Source organism: Petaurus breviceps, unplaced genomic scaffold (genome assembly GCF_028583685.1).
Source record: "Petaurus breviceps papuanus isolate PSGF00001 unplaced genomic scaffold, PetGlider_PUasm1.0 490, whole genome shotgun sequence".
NCBI classification, from domain to species: Eukaryota; Metazoa; Chordata; class Mammalia; order Diprotodontia; family Petauridae; genus Petaurus; species Petaurus breviceps.
In genome coordinates, this window is record NW_027186352.1 from 22271368 (window position 1) to 22293142 (window position 21775).

General features: G+C 43.2%; 1 protein-coding gene across 1 annotated transcript in view; it reads right to left on the reverse strand.

Annotated features, from left to right (window-relative positions):
• SLC16A9 (solute carrier family 16 member 9) overlaps window positions 1-21775 on the reverse strand; it is a 45360-nt gene that overhangs the window by 17507 nt on the left and 6078 nt on the right. Inside the window, exons 2-3 of the mRNA XM_069101831.1 lie at window positions 9449-9681; window positions 3092-3235 (exon numbers count right to left, since the gene is read on the reverse strand). Of these exons, the coding sequence (XP_068957932.1) occupies window positions 3092-3235; window positions 9449-9644 (340 nt within the window). The 5' untranslated portion in view covers window positions 9645-9681. The remainder of the gene's footprint in view (window positions 1-3091; window positions 3236-9448; window positions 9682-21775) is intronic.

Consider the following 21775-nt stretch of genomic DNA (forward strand, 5'->3'; position numbering starts at 1 on the left):
TTCATTGCCTGCAGCTCTGTGAACTCATGGATTTTGAGAGTTAGAGGGGATCCGTCCAACCCATAAGTGACTCTTGCTAAAATGTTCCCTGTCTAACGGCCTCCAGTGAGCAGAAATCCGCCAAGTCTTGAGCTGACCCATTTCAGTTCGGGCTGACCAGGTGCTAGGAAGTTTTATCATGACATCAAGACTGTCTCTAGGACCTGCCCTCATTGTTCTCAGTTCTGCTCTCTAGGACCAAACAGGGCAAGTCTAATCTCTCTTCCAGAACATCACCTTTTCAGTACCTGAAGACCACCATCATAACCTTCCTGTCAATTATTCTCCAGGTTACAAACGTCCCTCACTCCTTCAGCTGCTCCCCCTGTGACACGAACGAAGAACGTAACACGTGAATTGCCTGATCCCTCTCTTAGCCAACATCTGCCAAGCAGCCTTCCACAGAACAGACTCTTCCAACCAAACATGGAATTCCCTAGACTTGGTACTCCACCTGCTGCCTCCATGCTTTGGCAACCTCTGCCCACTTCCTTCCTCACTGTGTCTTGGATCACATGTCTTGCTCACCTCCTCTTTTTAGAATGCCTAACTACTTTCCAGTTTCAGCTCCTGGACCATCACCTAAGGAAAGTCTTTCTTGATGCCCTTAGTTCTCCTTCCCCTTTCTCCTCAAGTTATCTTGAATTCATTCGTGTTGTTCCTCTCATTCGATCCTCACAACAACCCTCTGAGATATAGGGACTATTATTATCCCCAATTTTACAGATGAGGAAACTGAGGCAAGTAGAAACTAAGATGACTTGCCCAGGGTCATACATCTAGTAAGAGTGTGAGGCCAGATTTGAACTTAGATCTTCCTGATTACAGGCCTGGTACTCTATCCACTGGGCCACCTACCTGCTCCATCATTGAGTCATTTTAATGGTTCCCTCCACCACAACAAGAAAACTAGGGGTTCCCTTGGTTATGAGAGAAGAGAAAAGCAGTTGGCACATAACACTTCCTTGAACCATAAAGAGTTGATATTGTCAGTAATCCAAATCTACATTATGCTTAGTGACTTCTAGAAAGAAAGCAACTTATTGGGGAAGAGAATCCTAAGGGTACCTGAGGACGGTAAACTCTTGAGCAAGTGAGTTACTCACACATTTAGATTTCTAATCACAGATTTAATGCTAAAAGGGACCTTAGAGGACATCTACTCCATCCCTCCTCCCACTTCACAATGAGGAAACTGAGGCTCTGGAAATACATCATCTGCCTACTAAAAGCCACCAGGTATGGTGCCAAATTTCCAGATGTCTTCCATGGTGTAGATGAAGGGCTCTTAACCTGAACTTGAAAGAAGGGAGAAATACACGTGCGTACATATATGTGTATCTGTACATTTGCACGTGTAGATATCTGTGTGTGGCTATGTGTGCACACATGTATGTGTGCTGTGTGATGTCTGTGCACATGTGTGTGTATGTACTTTTTTCCCCAGGGACGTGCTGCAGCCAGCTAGCACAAGCCTAGAAGTCTCAATGGTCAGTGTGAACATACATTTAGACCTTGGAAATCACCAAATCAGGGTTTGATTTATCATCCTATTGTCAAGGTTAGGAAAGTGATGGCAAAGATGTGAAGAATACAGATTAAACTTTGCCATACATACATCCAGCTGCACAGAGCTGCTAGTTAAACATTTACCAGCAAACTGCTGTCTACATTTCAGTAGAGTCCATTTTCTTTGTCATCCTATATGCTTTATTTTATGCATTAAAAACATGATTGTGAGAAAGGGTCAGCCCAGGCTGCCCAAGGGATCCATGATACAAAAAAAGGTGAAGAATGCCTGGTATCGAGCAGTTATGGAGATGGCTGACCCTCCTACTCATTTTAGGATAATGTTCCTACACATGCTGATTTACCAGGAAGTGGCCCAGAATTACTTTAAGGTAACTGCGGGTCAAGAGCGAACAAAGGACCATCTTTTATGACAGTCCCATGAAAAAGTCCATAAAAACTTTCACTTCTGATAAGAGGAATAAAAGTGAAGCAGATTTTGTCTGTTTGTGTAATTAAAGGGAGAGGACCGGGCTAGGAAAGCATTCCTCCTCAGCAGGCTCAGAAAGCTCACTAAAGGGAGAGTAGAGTCTGTCTACAAAGCAAGGAATGGCTATAAAGAAAATGGCATTTTAACCACCGGTTTGCCATTGTTTGTCAGAGGCCGGGTCACCCTTTACCTACCCCCTCACCTCTCCTCCAGGGAACACTACAGTGACCCACTTGCCACTTCCTGTGTAATCGAAGATGCCATCTCCCACCTCAGTGCGTTTGCCCAGGGTGAACACCCAGCAGCGGAATACAAATCTCTCCACCCCACTGCCTCTTGGAGCCCTGTTGCAGGCCAGGATGTCAGGAGGCTTTGGCATTCTTCCCTTCGGGGGGTGAGGGTAGGGTGGGGAGGTAAGAGAGAGGGTAAGCCAGAACTCTCAGCATCTAGGCTAGCAGTCTACCACGGGGATAATAAGCAGCCAGAACGACCACAATACTCAAAAACGGCATCCAGCATCTGTGCGATTCTTTAATGTGCCCAAAGTACTTTACAGATATCATTCCATGTGATGCTAACAACTCTAGACTGGAATGGGCTGATGGTAAATACGTTTTAGTAATAACAATAGCTAACATTTATTATCACTTGCCACGTACCAGGCCCTGTGCAAAGTGCTTTACAAACATTGTCTCATTTGATCCTCCCCACAACCCTGTGAGATATAGTTCCTATTATCATTCCCATTTTACAGGTGAGAAAACTGAGGGCCTTTCTGACTTCCGATGCAATACTTTATCCATTGAACTACCTGGCTGCCTAGATATTAACTATTACCAGTTATCATTACTATTATTTTATCATGACGCATTCTTTTGGATAACGGATGGCTCTCTGTAGAAGGAAGAGAAGAGAGATGTATTTAGAAATGAAGTTGAGATAAAAATGACAATATCTGTACCTATCTATTTTTCAATTGATACACACACAGAGCAAAAATAGCATTTGATCTCTACAGGGTTAAAGCCCTTGGGTGGGGATCAGGTCTCTTACCAACAACAGCTCCGTATGAAAAAAACAGAAAGTAGAGGTCTGGGGCATAGGCGCTGATCATGAGGCCCCCTGCCACCATGAAGCCACTGAAGATCGTGACGGGTCTTGCACCAAAAGATTCAACACAGAGGCTACAGATGGGGCCTAAAGGCAAAACAAAACAGAACAGTAAGTTCAACAGAAAGTCAGCTCCCCCTCCCCACCCTCAAAGAACGTATAATTTAGGAAACAAAGAGTTCCATATTCCTATGGGGTCTTAGGATCATGAGTGAGGAGCAGGAAAAGGCTGTCGAGACTATCTCTGTTTTTGGCACCTCCTGATTTCCACACAGCTCCCTGCAAGAGGTTTACAGTAGGTGCTCACTAAATACTTCTTGGTTATTTTGGAGGAGCAAGCAACTTCACCTCCCAGGGTTCTGGGCTGACTTTTAGCTCTGAATGCTCAGCTGCAGGGAAGGTGCTAACCTGCATTGGTAGAGAATTCCCAGAAACAATGAAATCATAGGAGAGAGGGACCAGCTTCATTCTGCTTGGCCCTGGAGGGCCAAACAGGAGCTATGGGTCTGAGTTACAAAGAGGTAAACTGAGAGTCAACATCAAGAAAACTTTCCTACCAGCTCCAAAGTGGGACGTGCTGGTCACCACTAGACTGCTTATTTCTGGAGTTTAGACCACCCCTTCTCAGGCAGAGATGCTTTGTGGGGGGGCTTTATATGCAGGAACAAAGTTGACTAATCATAGGATTTTCAAGCTAAGGGACCTTAGGAATCATCTTCTTTAGCCCTCACACTGCTGACCACCGTGTTAAGCAAGGCATTCACCTCTCTGGCCTCAGTTTCCCCATTTGTAAAATGAAGTGGCTGGAGATCCCTTCCAGCTCTTATCTTTGGCATTGTCTTCCACCTACATGGGACTAGTTGAAGGAGTTGTAATGGAAAAACAGAATTTCTCCAGCCATCTCTAACTTAGAGGCAGGTAGGTGGTGCAGTGGAGAGAGCTGGGAATTTGGCATCAGGATAGACCTTAGCTCAAATCCTGCCTCAGACATGTACTGGCCAAATGATCCCAGGCAATTCATTTAACCGCCTTCTGCCTCAGTTTCCCTATCTGAAAAATGAGAGGATTGGACTTGATGGCCTTTCCAGTCTTTTCCAGAGCTGAAATTAATAATTAATTAATTAATGCTATAGAATATCTACTATATAGCATATAATTAATAACAATAAAAGGGATTCAGATAGAGACGGAGTCAAAAGGCACATTCTGATATTCACATCTCTCTGAACAACGTGTAGATCCTGAGATTTCTAGACCCTGTTTGAGTCAATTCATAACCAAAGAGAGCAACCTGGCATTTTTATAAAATACTTCATATCTCAAGGATCTGCAATTTTATCCCACAAATATCCCTTCCCCGGACAGGATGTACCCACAGTGCTTTAGACCTTAACCTCTTTGTGTCCTAAATAGGGACCCAAAGGGAAGTCTATGACCCTTTCTCAGAATAATGTTTTTTAAAATCATAATTGAAGGAAATGTCAAATTTCAGTCAGAGGTTAATAAAAACCAAAATGTAATCTTTTCCCATTCAAGAACACAGATTCCCCAAAATCTATCCACAGCCTGTCCTCCAAGACAATGGTGGTTCACAGCCCACAGCTTAAGAGTCTCTGCCATAGTAGATGGTTTTTGAGATTCGATGCCACTGAAAAATTCATCATTTAGCAGATAAGCTTGAAATGAACTCCTTGTACTTATAAAGGCTGAACAAACACAAAGTCATCCCTTGCCTGGCCCATGTCTCAAGCCCTTCTATCTTGGCAGAACCTACCAGAGCTTGAACATAGCATTCAAGGCCCTGGGTCCCCTTCCCACCAAAATGAGGCATAAGAAGAGAACTTTTGCATATCTTACATATTTCTGTGACATGCACAAGGAAAAAATTATTGCTGGATTGACATAAAAGCGAGCTACCCAGTGAATAGCAGACTCTTAAACAATCCTGCCAACACAAATAGTAGCAAATATTCAGCAACGCTCCATTAAGATGTTCACTTTTTATTTGCACTTCTGATCCCATTGAGGCCTCACTTATCTGAGGACCCCCAAGTTTCTGTCATCATTTCAGGCCAGTGCTTAGAAATCCAATGGTATCACCAGCATTTCTTCTTCTTCATGAGCTAGGAGCCATTAGGACACTGAAATAACATTACTCAAATGATGGAAAATCTTGGAATTCTCAGTCTTAAAGGAGAAGTACAAATCTGGACTCTGACAAATGTAAAATCCTTACGGCTATAAACCACTAAATAAATACTGAGCAGGAAAGAACACTCCTAAAGATAGCTTATAAATACTTCATTCTGCTTAGGATGCTATCTTCCCACTACCGGACCATAAACTCCTTGAGGACAAGAATTGACTCAGCTCTTGGCACACATTAAGGGCTTAATAAATGCTGTTTCTGTTCATTCATTCCTTTCCTTCACTGGAAGCTGAAGGGGCCTTAGAGATCACAAAAGCTCAGTCTCAAGATTGGAAGGGACCTGGGACAATCCAGTCTAACAAGAACCATTCCCTACAGCGACCATCCAGCTTGCTTGAAGATTTCAAATAAGGAGGAGCCTGCTATGCCCTAAAAGAGCATTTTAATAGCTCTAATTGGCAAAGATTTTCCTGACATCCAGCCTAAATTCACCACACTGAAACGTCTCCCCTCTTATTTCTACTTCTGCCCTCGGGGACCAAATAAAGCAATCCTTGCTCTTCCAAATGCTGGAAGCTGGTTAGTTAATCATGATCTCTGCCAGTCTTTCCCTCAGGTCTTTTCTTCTCCAATTTAAATGCTTCATTTCCTTAAGCTGATCCTCCCCTGGCTTGGCCTGGAGGTCCATCACCATCTCAACTGCCATCTTCTTGACGATCTCCAGCTTCTGGAAGTTTCTTTAAAATGGGCCAGGCACCCAGTTGGGAACATGGTACCATCTGACATGGTGCAGTACAGTGGGACCAAGCTCTCGCTAATGAATGCCTTTCTAAATGCCTAGGGGAAGGCAGTAAGATCACAGATTTGATCCAGAAGGGACATTAGAGGTCATCCAACCATCTAATCTGATCCTTTTCAGTTAGATTGTGAAGAAATTACTATTCGATTATATCATTTGTTAGCCCTTTTGTGTGACTCAGCATGGCAGGGAACTCAAGATTATAAATTAAAGAGGAGTTCCTAATCTGTATGGCAGATGGAGTTTCCACACCAAAAGTTCTCTAGACTAACTAAATCATATCCCACCCACCTCCTGCCACCTCCAGCTGGATCTTTACCCAGAACCTTTCCAAGGAGCCCTCATACCTGCACTATCTTGACAGTGGGTCTCCCTCTTTCAAAGCCTCTCCCCACTGGAATTCATCAGCTACCAAAGGAATGTTCCTAATGAAAAGGTCATTCTTTACATTTCATCACCTTACACAACAAACTCTAATGGCTTCCTCTTATCTCCAAGATCAAATGGAAAATCCTGTTTGGCTTTTAAAGTCTCTCACCACCTGGTCCCTTCCTACTTTTCCAGTCTTCTCACATTCTGGTCCCCCTCCAAATGCTTCATAATTTAGAGCCCATCTCTTGACTCCACCTCCTTGCCCTGACCACTTGCCCCTTATGCCTCAAATACTCCCCCTTCTATCTCTTGATTCCCTTTTCAAGACAACTCAAATCCCACCATCTATAAGAGGCTTGTATTACTGCCTTTTATTACTTCCTTGTATTACTATTTTATTATTTTATTACTATCCTTGTTTTACTTCCTCTGAGGTTACCTTCCTTTTGACCTATAAATATATCTTGTATGTACCTAGTTATTGACATGTTGTCTCCCCATTAGAATGTGAGCTCTCTGAAAGCAGGGACTTGATTTTTGCTTTTCTATACCTCTCCAGCACTTAGCACATTCCTTGGGACATATAAGTGCTTGTTGTTTGTTGGCTGATTGACTAATCAAAGGTCTAGACCAAAAAATAAAAAACAGAGGGGACCAAAGGAAATTCTTTGAAAATGATGAAGTTAGAAAGAAATGAAAAATAATCATCTAGAGAGAAGAACCTTGTCAAATGCCAGGAGATTTTTAACTGGTTACCCATGTTCACCCTGCAATGGGCTACACTCGTTGAGGAGGAAAAGCTCCAGGGTTTAAATTGTTGTTAGCCTTAATTATGTAAAGACTTCCCATCTACCTTTTGTGATTAATTAGCAGACCACAACACATCGAAGCCTTTTGGGAGCTGATTCTCGATCCTTCAGTTCTACGTCTATTTCTGGGGACTGTTTACACTCTGCACAACCTCACACACCAAGTACAACAGTGAGGAAAACAAGCTTGGGATACACCAGTCATGAGCAGTGCAATCCAACCTAGAAAACGTGACAAATGCATGCTTTTTGTAACCAAAGGCAGAAAACAAACTTTCTCTCCTAGGACAGATCAGGAAGTTGGGATGGGTCAAATGGGTTAAATATCATCTCACCCAATCCCCTTATTTTATAGATGAAAAGATGGAAAAGACTTTCCCTAAGTCATCCACTTAGTAAGAGGTAAAAACACCCTTAGCATCTCCTCCAGTTCTTTTCCCACAAGACAGCAAGACCAGTCTGAGAGACAGACCAGGACTGATGATGGCAATGTTGGGTCACAGTCCAAACTGTTCCATAAGCCTTCTGTTAATGAGTGATACAGACACAGCTGCAGGGGTGTGGCTTTAGAGCTACTTGGAGGCAGCACTCTGAATGATGTTATAACTTGATGCCCGGGAGAAAATTGAACAACTTGTAAACCAGGTAGACTCGAGGGACACTTTTCAGACCGACAACTAGAATTCTCACTGAGCTTTCAAGAACTGCTTCTTTCCCAAAAGAGTCTTGGATGAGTTAGCTAGAGTGTGAGATCCAAAGTAAGAAGACTCTGGATACAAAACCCACTTCAGATACTTTGTAGCCATGTGACTAAAGACGGGTAACCTCAGTTGTTAAATGGAGACAATAATATCTGAAGTTCCTCTTTCCCAAGGTTATGAGATAATGGCCATGAAGTGCCCGGCAAATGTAAAAGAAGTATAAAAATAGCACCTAGCATCAGGCAACTTCAGGAAACCATAGAGACTTGGAAGAATGGAATTCTTAGGAGGGAGTATAAAGAATCAGTCCATGCCTATGGTATTTCAGGATAATCTTGGAAGGCAAGACTTAGTTTGGAAAGGACTGATCATGAATTGTTATGTAAAACTGATTATTTAAAAAAATAAGACTGCAACCTTACTAGACCTACTAATCAAAAGAACACATTTTAGACAGTTGTGGAAATGCATTCGGGGGAGGGGAAGGGAAGGGAACAAGAAGCCACTTCACCAACCCCTCAATTTCACAGAGCCCCATAGAAGTGGTAAGACTTCCTTACATGGGGTAGTGGATAGCAGAGCTGGGGATTTGAACCCAGGTCCTTTGACCTTAAATTTAATGTCCTGTCCCCTCCACCAAGTTGTTGTTTTATTCTAGGGAAGGTGATTTGACAATTCGTGGTATAGCTGAATCCATGCCAAATGTAATCCAGCAGAATGGGAGCTCCTTGAGGGGAGGAGCTGTTTTGTTCTTGCCTCTATATGCCCAGTTCATACACTGCCTGGCACAGAGTACTAATGGTTTAATAAATTCTTGGTGAATTGAACTGAATGTCTGGTGTACAAACCACTGGACTGTGGGGAAGTAACCAGCTGTTAGGACATCCTAGTACAAATGCTGGATGCACAAAATGACCCCGTGCTATGGACCACACACACTGGATGGCAGTATGGAGTATACTACCTTCTATTTCCACCCCTTACCCTGTCCCCCACCTTACATGGTTTGAGCAAGGATGCCTCTATGAGATGGTCCAAGAATTGAAAGATCACAGATGTGGAGGGAGAACTGACCTTGGAGATTATCGCGTCCAATACCCTCCTTTTTTTTTTTAATTTTTTTTTTTTAAGCAATCGGGGTTAAGTAACTTGCTCAAGGTTACACGGCCAGTTATTTCTGGGTGTGGTGCTGAGTATCTGAGCCCGGATTTGATCCAGGTCATCCCGACACTGGAGCCGGTGCTCTTACTCGCTGTGCTACCTGGCCGCCCCCAATACCCTCCTTCTATAGAGGAGAGAATGAAAGCCCCAAAGGGGAAGGTGATTGCCCAAGGTCATTCAGGCAGAAAATGGAAGAGTCAGGATTTGAACCCAGATCCTCAAACCCCAAATCAGAGGTCACTAATGCAGCTTAATACCAGATTCTTTGATTCCCTTTACAAGACAAGGTATTTACTTAGAGCTACTCACTTAAAATCAAGCCAATTCCACTGGCGAGGGATCCAACCCAGGCTGTCTTTCCTTTTCCTTCACGGAAAATATCCAACCACTCGATGTATAAGACTCCAACAGCCAATGGGGACCCGTAGCACAGAAATTGAGTAAAGAAGGAGGCGATGACGATCACCCAGCCCCATCCACCATCGGGGGGCTTTTTGGAGTCCATCTTTAAGTGAAATCAAGAGACAGTTCAGCTGCAGGTCCTAAGCAAAAATGAAAAGACAAAAGAAAAGGACATTTAGAACTTGGTGCAGGTTGTGTCCAGCGCATTAAGCTACAATCTCATTCATTCATTCAACATCAAGACAAAATGAAAAATACCTGCCCTCAAGGAATTTACACTCTCCTGGAGGGAAACAAATAAATGAATATAATTTGGCAGGAAGAGTGTTTGCCAGGGCAAATTAATCACATTCCCTCTTTTATACTTAATTAATAAAAAGAAGCCTAAGGCATGAATATGGCATACATCTTTGGGCTCTTGAATCTAGGACACAATATTTTGGGGACCTAAACTTTACTGAGGTCTTCCTCTTCGTGATTCTCTTGATGCAATCAATCCCACATCCCCTGGCAATGTTAGGAGGCAAGATCTGAACACAAGACCTTTGACCACAAGACAAATGCATACATTACAAATTCCACTATACCACATTACTGCCCTTCCTGCCAAATATATTAAAGCTAAGGATTATAGATTTAGAACCGGAAGGAATCTTCACGGTCCAAAGGCTGAACCAGCCAACAAGCATTTATTAAGCACTTAGTGAATGCCAAGCAACACTAGGCCCTGGGGAGGACAAAGACAAAAACCAAACAATGATGCCCTCAAGGAACTTCCATTCTAAGGTGGGAGATTATATGGACATGACATATCCAAGGTGAAAACAAAATACCCAGAAACCAAAGAGAACCTTAGAGAGGAAGGTACTAGAAGCTGGAAGGGAGGAGGGGACAGGAAAGGTTTCATGAGGAGGGATTCATGGGATCCGAGATCAGTGCTAGGAGTCTAACAGAGGAAGAAACTTTCCTGAGGTCATCATAACTCACAATTAGCTGAATCAGGCCCAGAAGCTCCTCTTTGTCTCTGAGGTTTAATCAGTTAGAACAATTTGTAGCTCCTTTAGCTGAGGGACAGGCAATATAATGGCCCCTCAGGTCCACATGGCCCCCTTCTCTGATGTCTCCTAGAGTTCCCATTAAACGAAAAGTTAGAAGTACCATCATAATCACTCAGAGCCCCCAGTTAGGAATATTCCTAACATTTAGGCAGAGGTTTGACTTCCTGCCTTGATTTCAGTTTATATTTAGCTTTAGCTAGCACTTGCCCTCTTTGTGGTTCAGGTTGCCAGAAATTTTCAGGTAACAAATTAAGCCTCGTAAATTATAGTATCTTAATGGGGTAGCTAGGTAGGGCAGTAGAGAGAACACCAGGGCCTAGAGTCAGGAAGAGCTGAATTCAAATCTAGCCTCAGACTCATACTAGCTGTGTGACCTTGGGCAAGTCACTTAACTTTTACCTCAGTTTCCTCAACTGTAAAATGGAGATTATAACAGCACCAATTTCCCAGGGTTGTTAGGAGGATCAAATGAGATAATAATTGTAAAGCACTTAGCAAAGTGTCCGGCACATAGTAGATGCCATATAAAAGTTAATGATTATCTGCACACAGTAAGTACCATATAAAAGTTAGTGATTATTAGAACATAGTAGGTACCAAAAAAATTAGTCATTGTATTAGTGGACAGTCACAGGAAAGAGGAGTTATGGGAAGAACAGAGCCTTTTTTGGAACTTCCTGCCATCCTGGAAGAAATGAATACCACCGGTAGTTTCAGGCAAGGTCTTCTGCTCTGAAACATCTGGAAAGCCCATGGTAGCCCAGCCCTAGTTGTATTTCTCCTTCTTTCTGTTGCCTCTATTGGTCACCCTTTTTGGCCCAATTCTCAAAGTCTTCACTCTTTTTCAGTCTCTCTCTCACTCTCCACCTCTCCAAATTTCTCTGTCTCTTCAGCTCTCTTCTCTGTGGCCCTTTCCAGAGAGACTTAAAACTCCTGCAGTAATGGAAGAACTCCCTCCAGGTCTGATCCCACAATAGCTTCTCTTCTCCAACTGGTTAGAAATAGAACTTGTAGGGTCTTTACCAACTTGCCGTTCCCCCTCCCCCCGCCAAAACCTGGCAGTGATCCGAGTCTTACCTAAATGACTGTTACAATACAAACATAGCACTGTTAATAATTAATTGTACTGATAATATTTCCAAAGAGCTATGGATTATCTCAGCAATGGTGTATACTGTCACCCATCCACACCTTCTCATATGCTTTTCTATCCATCTTTGGCAGAGGTCCTGTCATCCAGTATGGGAGGGGCCTTCCTCTAGGTGCAGACCCCCTCTGGCTGTCTATGTTTTATCTCTCTAGCCCTCCCTACATGACTGGTCAATCACATGTTTCCTTGATGCCCCTTATGACATTTCTTGATCATTGAAGTCATGTTCCAATCTCTTCATGACTGCCATGTGTATCTCTATTGCCCTGTGGGTCAACTGTAGCTTTGACTTCTCAGATTGGGGCATTCCAAAGTCACAGTCACACAACACTGAATTTTGTTATTAAAATTATGTGGTTTCATACTAGGAAATAATGCGCCATGGTTAGAATTCTTCCCTGACTTCCCAAAGGCAACAGAGCCCACTGTCTTCCTCTTTTCAATATGGGGCTCCACTCCCCACCCATTTGCAGTGCCAGCCCCACCTAGATATACCAATGAAGGTGCTTTGTGGGCCATCCATCAGAACACACTCCTTAGTCTACATGATCATTTTTCACCCATTTAATCCAAAACCAGCTCTTTTCTCCATGTTACCATATGGCCTCCACCATGAGGAATCCCAACTCTACAAGTCTGAATCACTGACTTGGGATTCAGTTTCTCTGAACTATCATTTGTATAGTGGAAGAGGAGAGAAGAGAGGTACAGGGGGGCAGGCTTACCTAAGGAATGACTACAGGGAGTCCTCAGGTGGAAGGCTTCCAGCATAAGGCCCTAGCTGAGTTTCCATTCTGATTGGAATCATGCCAATTGTCTGTCATTTTTTCCAACCCTTCACCTTGGCTGAGTAAACCTAGCCTCCTGGTGTAGGATGTCAGAATCCCACATCAGACAAGTTTTAATATACTCTTTAAAAAAAGGAAAAGTTCTCTATTTTGGCTTCTCGCCAACATAAATAAGAGTGTGCCACCTCCTCGCTTTAGATCTGAGGTCCTATGTTTCCTGTCCAATTCATCCCCCAAGCAGATTCCAGAATAATCTTTACAAAACACAAATCTGACCACACCACTCTGTTGGTCAAGAATCTTCCTACGTGTGCTGTTGACTCTGGGATAAAATATACACTCTTCAGCCTGGCATTAAAAGGCCTTCACAGTCTGGTTCCAACTTACCTTTCCTGGTTTATTACCTATTACTTACTCCCCTTTACATACTCTACCTTCCAGCCAAAGAGGCCGTTCATTACTCTTTGTACTTGTCATTCCATGTTCCACCTACAAGTCTTGGCAAAGGTTGACCTCCGTGTAATCCTTTTTGGCCCAGCCTCATAGAATCTGGAGCTTCCTCCAAAGCTCGCCACCTCCTGTCACCACCCCCCTCCATCCCAATTGCTAGTTCTCTCTGACTTTCCAAATTTTTATGTATATAACTATTTGTTTATAATATGCAATGCCACATATATGGTAAGCACCCATTAAAGATTTATTAGATTGGAAAGCTTACATTTCTGCAGCCCTTTGAAGGACTTTTCTCCCCACCATCCTGGGAGGCAGAACTGTATGATTTTCCTCCTTTTACAGATGGGGAGACTGAGCTTCCAAGATGCTGGATGACTTGACCAGGGTCACAGAATGAGTGACAGTGCCTGGACAAGTCTCCTGACTCCAAAAAGAGTCTTTTCTATTCCTCTCCTCCACCAGGCAAGTCGAGAGCCTGGCGAGGCCAGGGGAGCAGGGGGAGCCTTCCAGGAATATTGGGCTGGCTCTCCTGCAACTCCCTTTCTTTCTTCTCTAGTCCCAGGACTGACTCGCCCACTTCCCTTTCCATTGCCAGGAATTTAGAAATTTCTGAAAAATCAGACTCCTCTTTTTTTTCCTACCTGGATCCGGTCAGGAAACTTTCCAGCCAAAGCTACACCAAGATCCATCTGCCTTTCAAAGGAATGAGACTGGGGGCCCCCAACCCCTTTATCATTGGGAAGGGTTGAAGTGTCTGGGCCAGTGAACAGGCCTAGACTCTTCCTAGAGGTAGAGGAGAATGGAAAGTTGAGTCAGAACACTGAAAGGCTAGGTCTGTCCTGGAGTCAGGGGAAGGGTGGATTAGCCTTGGGGTAGGGGGTGATTCACCCCTTCTTTTCTCCCTGCCAGGTCGGCTACCTTAGATCCCACCTGAGACTGTTCTAACTGATTGATAGAGGCAGATGTGGGTGGAGGCAGGCAAGAAGGATAGTTCCAGGTAGGAGAGGAAGGTAAGAAGGACATATTATAACACTTTCAAAAAGCCAACATGCCCTGAGTTCAAATCTTGCCTCTGACCCATATTGACTGTATGACCTGGCCAATGTTCAGAGAGGTACATTTAGGCTTAATGTAAATAAAACTGAATAATCAGACTCAGCCTCTTAAAATCCTTAGCTGAGGGCAAGGCTTGTCTTATTTTTGGCTTTGAATCTCCAACATCCACGTGGGACGTACTAGGTACTTAATGAATGTTTGTTGACTTGTAAAGTGAATGACCAAGAATAAATAACACATCCTATTCAGTGGCTGGTGTTTCTTCAAGAAGAAATGCTTAATCCTTTGCCCTTCCTCCTTCCCTTGGCCTCTGAGAATTCTTAGCTTACTCTAAGCCTCTACACCTCTGGACCCTCTACTCCTGATCCTACCTCAGTTATAAGCACCCTCTTCTTCCTCAATTACTCAGAATTTATTTCTCCGTGTACAGACTGCATCCCTTCAAATAGAGTACAAGCATCCTGAGGGCTGGAACTAGCAAGGTGCTCTGCACACATCAGGCATTGGATAAATACTTGGGGACTTATGAAATGTGTACACTGATCTGATGGTACATCTCAGATGCTTAATTAAAACTTGGTAAATTGAATTGAGAGCAGGAGAACAGCTATGACCCTGTTTCAAGCAAAAATTATGGGCCACTTATTTAATTGACTAAGAAATAATGACCCATTAACTGGCTGAAAATGGAAGACAATTTTGCCTCCACGGTCTTACTTTGCTTAAGTTATTTATGATAACTTTGGATTTTTGAGACACAAAACCAAGGACATGGGAAGTGTCACCAATCTCAGAGGTGGAAGAGAAGGCACCTAATCAACCTGCACCTATATAAGAAGCCCTGGTATACTTGCTGTACATTCTCCAGCTGACCGTTTGCCTTCCTAAAATGTGGGGGTCTGACCAGGGCAGAGCACAGCTAAGTCAGCAAGAACTTATTAAGTACTCATTGTGTGTGAGGCATTTAGCCAAGCACTGAAGATACAAAGACATGCAAAGCCAGTCCTTGCCCTTGAGAAGAGCACATTCTAATGAAAGAAAAAACATGCTAACAAGTACGTGTAGACAAGATAGATACACAGCAAGTTGGAGGGAAACTCTGGTATTAAGTAGGAAAGGCTTCTTTCAGAAAGAAAGTGGAATCTGAGTTGAGGCTTGAAGGAAGCCAGGGAAGTCAGATGAGAGAGATGAGGAGGGAGAGAAGTCCAGACAAGTGGCACAGCCAGAGAAAATGCCTGAAGTCAGGAGATGGAGTGCCATGGATGAGGAACAGCAAGGAGGTTGGTGGGCTATATCATAAAGTACATGGAGGGGAGTAAAGAAAACTGGAAAGGCAGGGAGAGGTCAGGATGTGAAGAGATTTAAGAACCAAATAGGGTTTTTTATTTGACCCTGGAGGGAAGGGGGCCACTGAAATTCATCAAGAATTCATTAAACTGGGGATGGCTAGGTGGTGCAGTGAGTAAAAGCACTGGCCCCAGAGTCAGGAGGACTCGAGTTCGGTTCCAGCCTCAGACACTTAACACCCACACAAAAAACTAACCATGTAACCTTGGGCAAGTTACTTAACCCCAACTGCCTCCAAAAGGCAAAAAAAAAGAATTCATTAAACTGGTGTTTCCTGAGTGGGGTAGTGATATGATCATACCTGCCCTTTAGGAAGATCACATTGGCTTCTGAGTAGAAGATGGAGTGGGAAAAGGCATGAAACACAGAAAAAGGGAAAAAAAGCTATTGCCAAATAGAAGGCTAATACAATAATCCAGGTGTGATGTAATAAGGGCTTGGACCAAAGAAATGGCTTCTAATTTACTCATCATAGCCAATATGAGTAAAATGAACTAGATTTCAGAACCCAAGAGCTGGAAAGAAATTGAAGATCATTTGGTCCATCCCACACCTGCTCAGAAATTCTATCTATCCCATTCTTGACAAATGGTCAAGCCTCTGCCTGCAGACTTACAATGACAGGGAGCTCAGCACCTCTCAAGGCAGCCCATTCTACTTTTCAGAGGCTCATTTCTAGCATTCTCACAAATCAAGTTTAGACTTGGTAGAAGCTCCGAGCCACTTCTCGCCCAATGCTCCTCCTGGGCAGGACCAAGGAGAAGCAGCCCAGATCCCTCACCTCAGTGATTCCCAAGCCCTGGCTGCTTCTCCACCCTCAGACAGGGAAGCTGAAGACAAAGCATAAAGTACAAGGAACAAAGGAAGAGACAGGAGAAAACTCAGATCATTGACAAATCACAGTCACTCTTCCACTTCTGAATGTCTTAAGGGATTTCTGAAGCAGATACTTCATTCTTTTCAATCTTTTGAGGGAGAAAGTTGCAACCCTCAAAAATAATAAAAATGCTAATTCACTTCTCAGTGTTCTTTTTTAAATTCAGAAATAATATTTTATAAGCACAAAAATGCTTGAATAACTAAAATTAGAACTCTGTGTGAAAACATTGGTTTTCCTAGGAAATTATCAAAAGAAATATATACATATGGAATTGTTGCTATTGTTTACAAATCAGATAATGTATGCAAAGTGTTTTGCAACCTTTAAAAGTCTATATTAGTATCAGTTTTTATTATCATTACCAGTAATAATCATTTTAGCCAGCTAATGTTACTGTTATCATCCCTTTAGGTGATTATCCTCAATACATCTATTTTCTTTCATTTATAATTGTATTTCCCCATTTTCTCCTGTGTTTTTAGTTTGAGTTAGTTTAAATGTTTAGCATTATATTTTTAGTTAAAATTGTAGAGGCCCTCCTCTGCAAACTACCCCTCTCCCAACTTACACTCACAGGTTGAGTTCCCAGAGTCAAAGTGTGTGGCTGACCCTAGGTTCAAGGTATTCTGTAGGTCTGCAATCTATAGCTCATAAGCCCCAATCTGTAAGATTACCTATACTGGTCAAGTAGCAAACATAAATAACTCAAAATGAAGGCATTTACTTAAATGCAATTATCTGAACAATGGTAACATTCCCCGGGGGGAGAAGGAAGCACACATATTTAGACAATGGGTGAGAGGCACACACGTGGCCAAGGCCATTCATGCCCCCATGTTCTCACTGTTTAGCCCTGATGTCCTTTTTCATCTTTTGATGCCTCTATCTACACTGTTCGCCACGATCTTGGAATCTGTTGGGCAGGTTGCTCTGCTGGGGTCTGGGGCTTGCCCCTTATCACAGCCAGGCTCCCTTTCTTATCAATTCCCAGAGCTGCTGCTCTTCAAAGCTGTCTCCTACCTCCACTCTAGACCAGCTCCCTAGGGAGCGTGCCCTGCTTTCTACAAGGCAGTGAGGGATTTGGCCAACCTTTGGCCAGTCAATGGCTTAGCTATCCTAGAATGCCATTAATTCTCATGAAAGAGCTACCTCAAAAGTCAGAGATAAAAGGTGTGAATCTATATCTGCATGTTGTTTAAAACCCCTAACAACTCTTAGATTTTTTTTACTATAGAGAAAAACCAGCAAGTGATTGACAGGTGATATTTACCATCAGGATTTTCTTTCCTTTATAGTTCTGGTTTGGGGCTTAAAGCCTTTTGATTCAAGGGAAGACTGACCAGGCAGTTCATTGCTTTAGCAAAACACAGCTCCCTAGAGGGGAAAAAGTGCAGTGGGAAGCCATCAGGATTATTTCCCCAATATATTTCCCCAATGTATCAAGGATGGGAGGAATCCATTAGATGAGGGTGAAGATAGGGAAAAGGCCACATGGTGGAGTGACCAATGGGCTAGACTTGAGGTCAAGGGAGCTAAGCTCATATCTCAGTCTGCCTCATTTCCTATGTGATCTCAGGTAAGCCACCGAATCTCTCTTGGACACAGCTCTTTTCCAGCTATAAAGCTACAGGGTGGCCCAAAAGTAAGCTAAGACTTTTGGGACAACCTGCCAGTCAATTGGTCAATAAATAATTATTAACCCTGTGTGCTCCTATGGTTTTAGCTCTGAAATATACAAAAATAGCAATGAAGAAAAACTGTTGCACTGTCTGCAAAACCAGCAGGCTTTCTTGGGCTTCTTTGAAAAAATGGAATGTGTAGGTGTGTTGGGGAAGGGGATGGGCAAGAAAAGCAGTGATGCCAAAGGGCAACTACAAATGTAGCCAATAAAACAACCCGAATTCTGTCCCAAGATCATCATTTTCTCCAGAGAAAACCATCAGAAATGCTCAAAAGATGAGAACAAAAGAGCTGAAATCTCTTTGCTGGTGAAGGAGTTTTTTTAAGCCAACTGTGGTCTAGAGGGAAAGGGCCAACAGGCGGGATGGTAACCAGAGGCTTGCTGTCGCTATGTCCCCTTCTCCCATGGGGCATTTCCCCTGTGTTCCTTCAGAGAGGGGTCACATGAATGCCACCATTAGATATGGCAGATCCCCAAAAAGCCTCCCCATGATTCCCCAGCTAGAAAATAACAAGCTTATTTCTTCCCTTGGGGCTCCAGAGGGTGAAAACTTCAATCCCAAGACAGAGTGCAGAGAAGCGTCTCTGTGTCTCTCTCTGGGATTTCAATGGGAACAGTCCAAGGAGCCAGAATCCTCGGGTCTGTGAGCTGCCCTGGCCAAAGGCAGCCAGCTGGCTCACCCTGGCCCTTCTTAACCCAACCCTCACCCCAACAAGAGGCACTTTTGGGATGAAGGATCAAGCACTGCTGTGTGATCCTAACAATTAAGCACCCAGTTCATTCATCCAGTTCACTAAAATATGGACACACTTGTCAATTCTGTAGGGATTTATAATGAAATAGGCTATTTGAGGAGCTACAATGTTGTTTTTCATTGTTGTTGCTGTATCCCTGGTGCCTGGCAATCAATCAATCAGCAAGTATTTATTAGGGGCTTACTATGTGCCAAGCTTTGTGCAATGATCTAGGGATAAAAAGCAAAAACAGGCCCTGCCTGCAAGAAGTTTATATTCTAAAGATGAGACTAGATATACATTCATAGTATTCATAGGACATATACAAAGATGATAGAAGAAACCAGAAGCAGCCTCCTGCAGAAAGAAATGTTTGAGCTGATTCTTGAAGGAAACCAGAAGGTTTATATGTCCTTCCAGACATATAAAGGCATGGAGGGGGGAGAAGGAACAGAAAGAAGTCCAATAATAAAGTATGCATAGAATCACTGGGAAGGGAAGAAGGCGCCAGGCTATCGAGGGCTTCAAAAGCCAGAGGACTAACATTTAGCACCACTCCTGGCATATGTAGGCACTTAGTAAATATTTATTGACTGATTAACTTTATATGTATCTTTGCCAAGCAAACCCCAAAGAGGCCATGAAGAGTCGGACACAAATAGCAAAACTTTATGTATGACCCTAGAGGAAATAGGAAATCACACTGAGGAAAAGGATGGTGTGATCGGACCTGTGTATTAGGAAAATGGCTTTAGCAATTGTGTAGAGAATAGATTGGAGTGGGGAGAAACGTGAGGAAAGGAAACCAATTAGAAGACCATTGTAACAATTCAGGGGAGGGATGATGAGGGCCTCAACCAGGATGACGGCTTTGTGAAAAGAGAAAAGGGCCCGTATGTGAGAGATGTTGCGGAAATGGAAACAAGGCTTGGAAATTGATTGGATATGGGGGTGAGTGAGTATGAGGAGTGGAGGATGAGTCTCAGTGTGGAAAACCTGGGTGACGAAAAGAATGTTGGTGTCCTTGGCAGTAACAGGGGAGTCTGGAAGCAAGTGGGGTTTGAAAGGAAAGATGAGCTTTGTTTTAGACATTTTGAGTTTACGATGACAGTGGAAAATCTATTTCAAAGTGTCCAACACACCATCGGTGATGAGAGAGCAGAGCTCAGGAGAAAGACTAGGGATCTCTATGTAGACCTGAGAACCATCTGAAATGGAGATGATAATTAAACCATGGGAACTGAGGGGATTGGCAAGTGGAAGAGGTCTCAGGTCTGACACAGTGTACAACCACATTATTTAGTGTGCTATGAATGATAAGGAAGCAAATCAGACTGAGAAGGACTAGCCAAACATATAGAAGGAAAACCAAGAGAGAACAATGTCTCCCCTGCCCCATAGTTGCAGGTGACAATGGTACATGGGGAGAAGACCTATGGTGGGGCAGGATTACCCTCTCCAAGCGATTTAAGAGCCACCTTTCAGAAGATAGCCTAGATTGGTTTGCCTGGCCCCAGAAAGCATAACCAAAGGCAACAAATGGAAGTTGAAAGGTGAAAAATGTGGCATGACATAAGGAAAAACTTTCCAACAATGAGAGCATTCCCCCAAAAGGGAATGGGCTACCAGGGTAAGGAGTGAAGTCCCCCTTGGAGGGGTCCAAGAGTAGGCGGGGGGGGGGGTTGATAGGAAAGATTACAGAAGAGAGTTTTGTTCAGGCACATATTTGACTAGCTGGCCTTGGAGGCTCATTTCAGCTCAAAGATTCTGTGAGTCAGTGAACCTGGGAGCATTAGCTACCTTACATCAATTTACCATTTGTACCTATGGGACTTGTCCTGTCATCCTTAAGGGAAGCTGGTTGCTTTTTTTTTTTCACCTAAGGATAGAGTTGTATCTATGATTTCACTAGTATTGGCATCTCCCAGGTGAGGAAATGCCTTTCTACCAATGCAGGTTAGCACCAGGTTAGCAGTCTTAGAAAGTAGCTTAAGGGCCAAAAGCTTGTGATTTGTCCAGGCTCACAGAATCAGAGGTGGGGCTTAACACAGGACTTTCTTGTTTCAAGATTAGATACCTATTAATTGCACAAGACTGTTACTCTTCAAAGAAAATACTAAGGTATTTTAACGGATTCTTCTGAAAATTAGGATACTTCCTGGCATCATTATTGACTTGTACCCCTAGAAAAGCAGAAACTGGGCAAAAATAGTCAGAAGAAATTTTGGAACACTTCAGAAATCTTGGGGAGAGCTTAATAGTTTTCCAATATTCTGCATCCTACTTTGGACCTTTCTTTGCCTTGAAATCCATTCCTGTGCTCCCTCCCCCACCCTCATTTAGCTAAACAGACTCCCATGTTTATTCGGGAAAGTTCTTCATTGTTCCAATGTCCCTATCAGGTCTCACAAATGGACTGGACCATTTAAGTCAAAAGTAGCTCATGTATATATGTGTGTGCATATGTGTGCTCAAGCAAGTGTTACCTTGATCAAAGAACAAATTGTGTTGAATGAACTTGGATCATGAAATTGGGGAAACTGTCAGGTAACACAATCATGGCATTGGGGATCTAGCCTAGACCCCCTCATTTCACATATGAAGAAACTGAGGAAGAGACAGAGCTGTCTGGAAGTAGCTGCCCTTTTGTGAGAGGGAAAAGCATTTGAAACGAAGGGGATAAGCAGAGACATCCCTATGATTTACTAGATATCATCTGATAAAATACAAATCCAGACACGTGTCCAAGATCACACAGTTAGAATGCACATGAACCTAGGTCTTCCTGGCTCCAGGTCCAGAGCTCCAATCACAACACAGGACTGCCCAGTTCTTGACAAAAGCCAGAGATCTCCCCCACATGTTCCTGGCAGCCTGTACTCAATGTTGTGTTGAGCGTCTGTTGACCTCTTCCTTCCAGCTTTCTTTTGCTGTTAGTCGCACAAAGATTTGTGTTGTTTTTTTTTCTTCCACCTCATAAAATGCTTTTAGTTGTCTATTTAGTCAGGCATTTGCTTCCTTCCTCCCAACTACTTCCATTCTTGGTATTCAAGCCAGAACTGATCAGGCCAACTTGGTTACAAGATA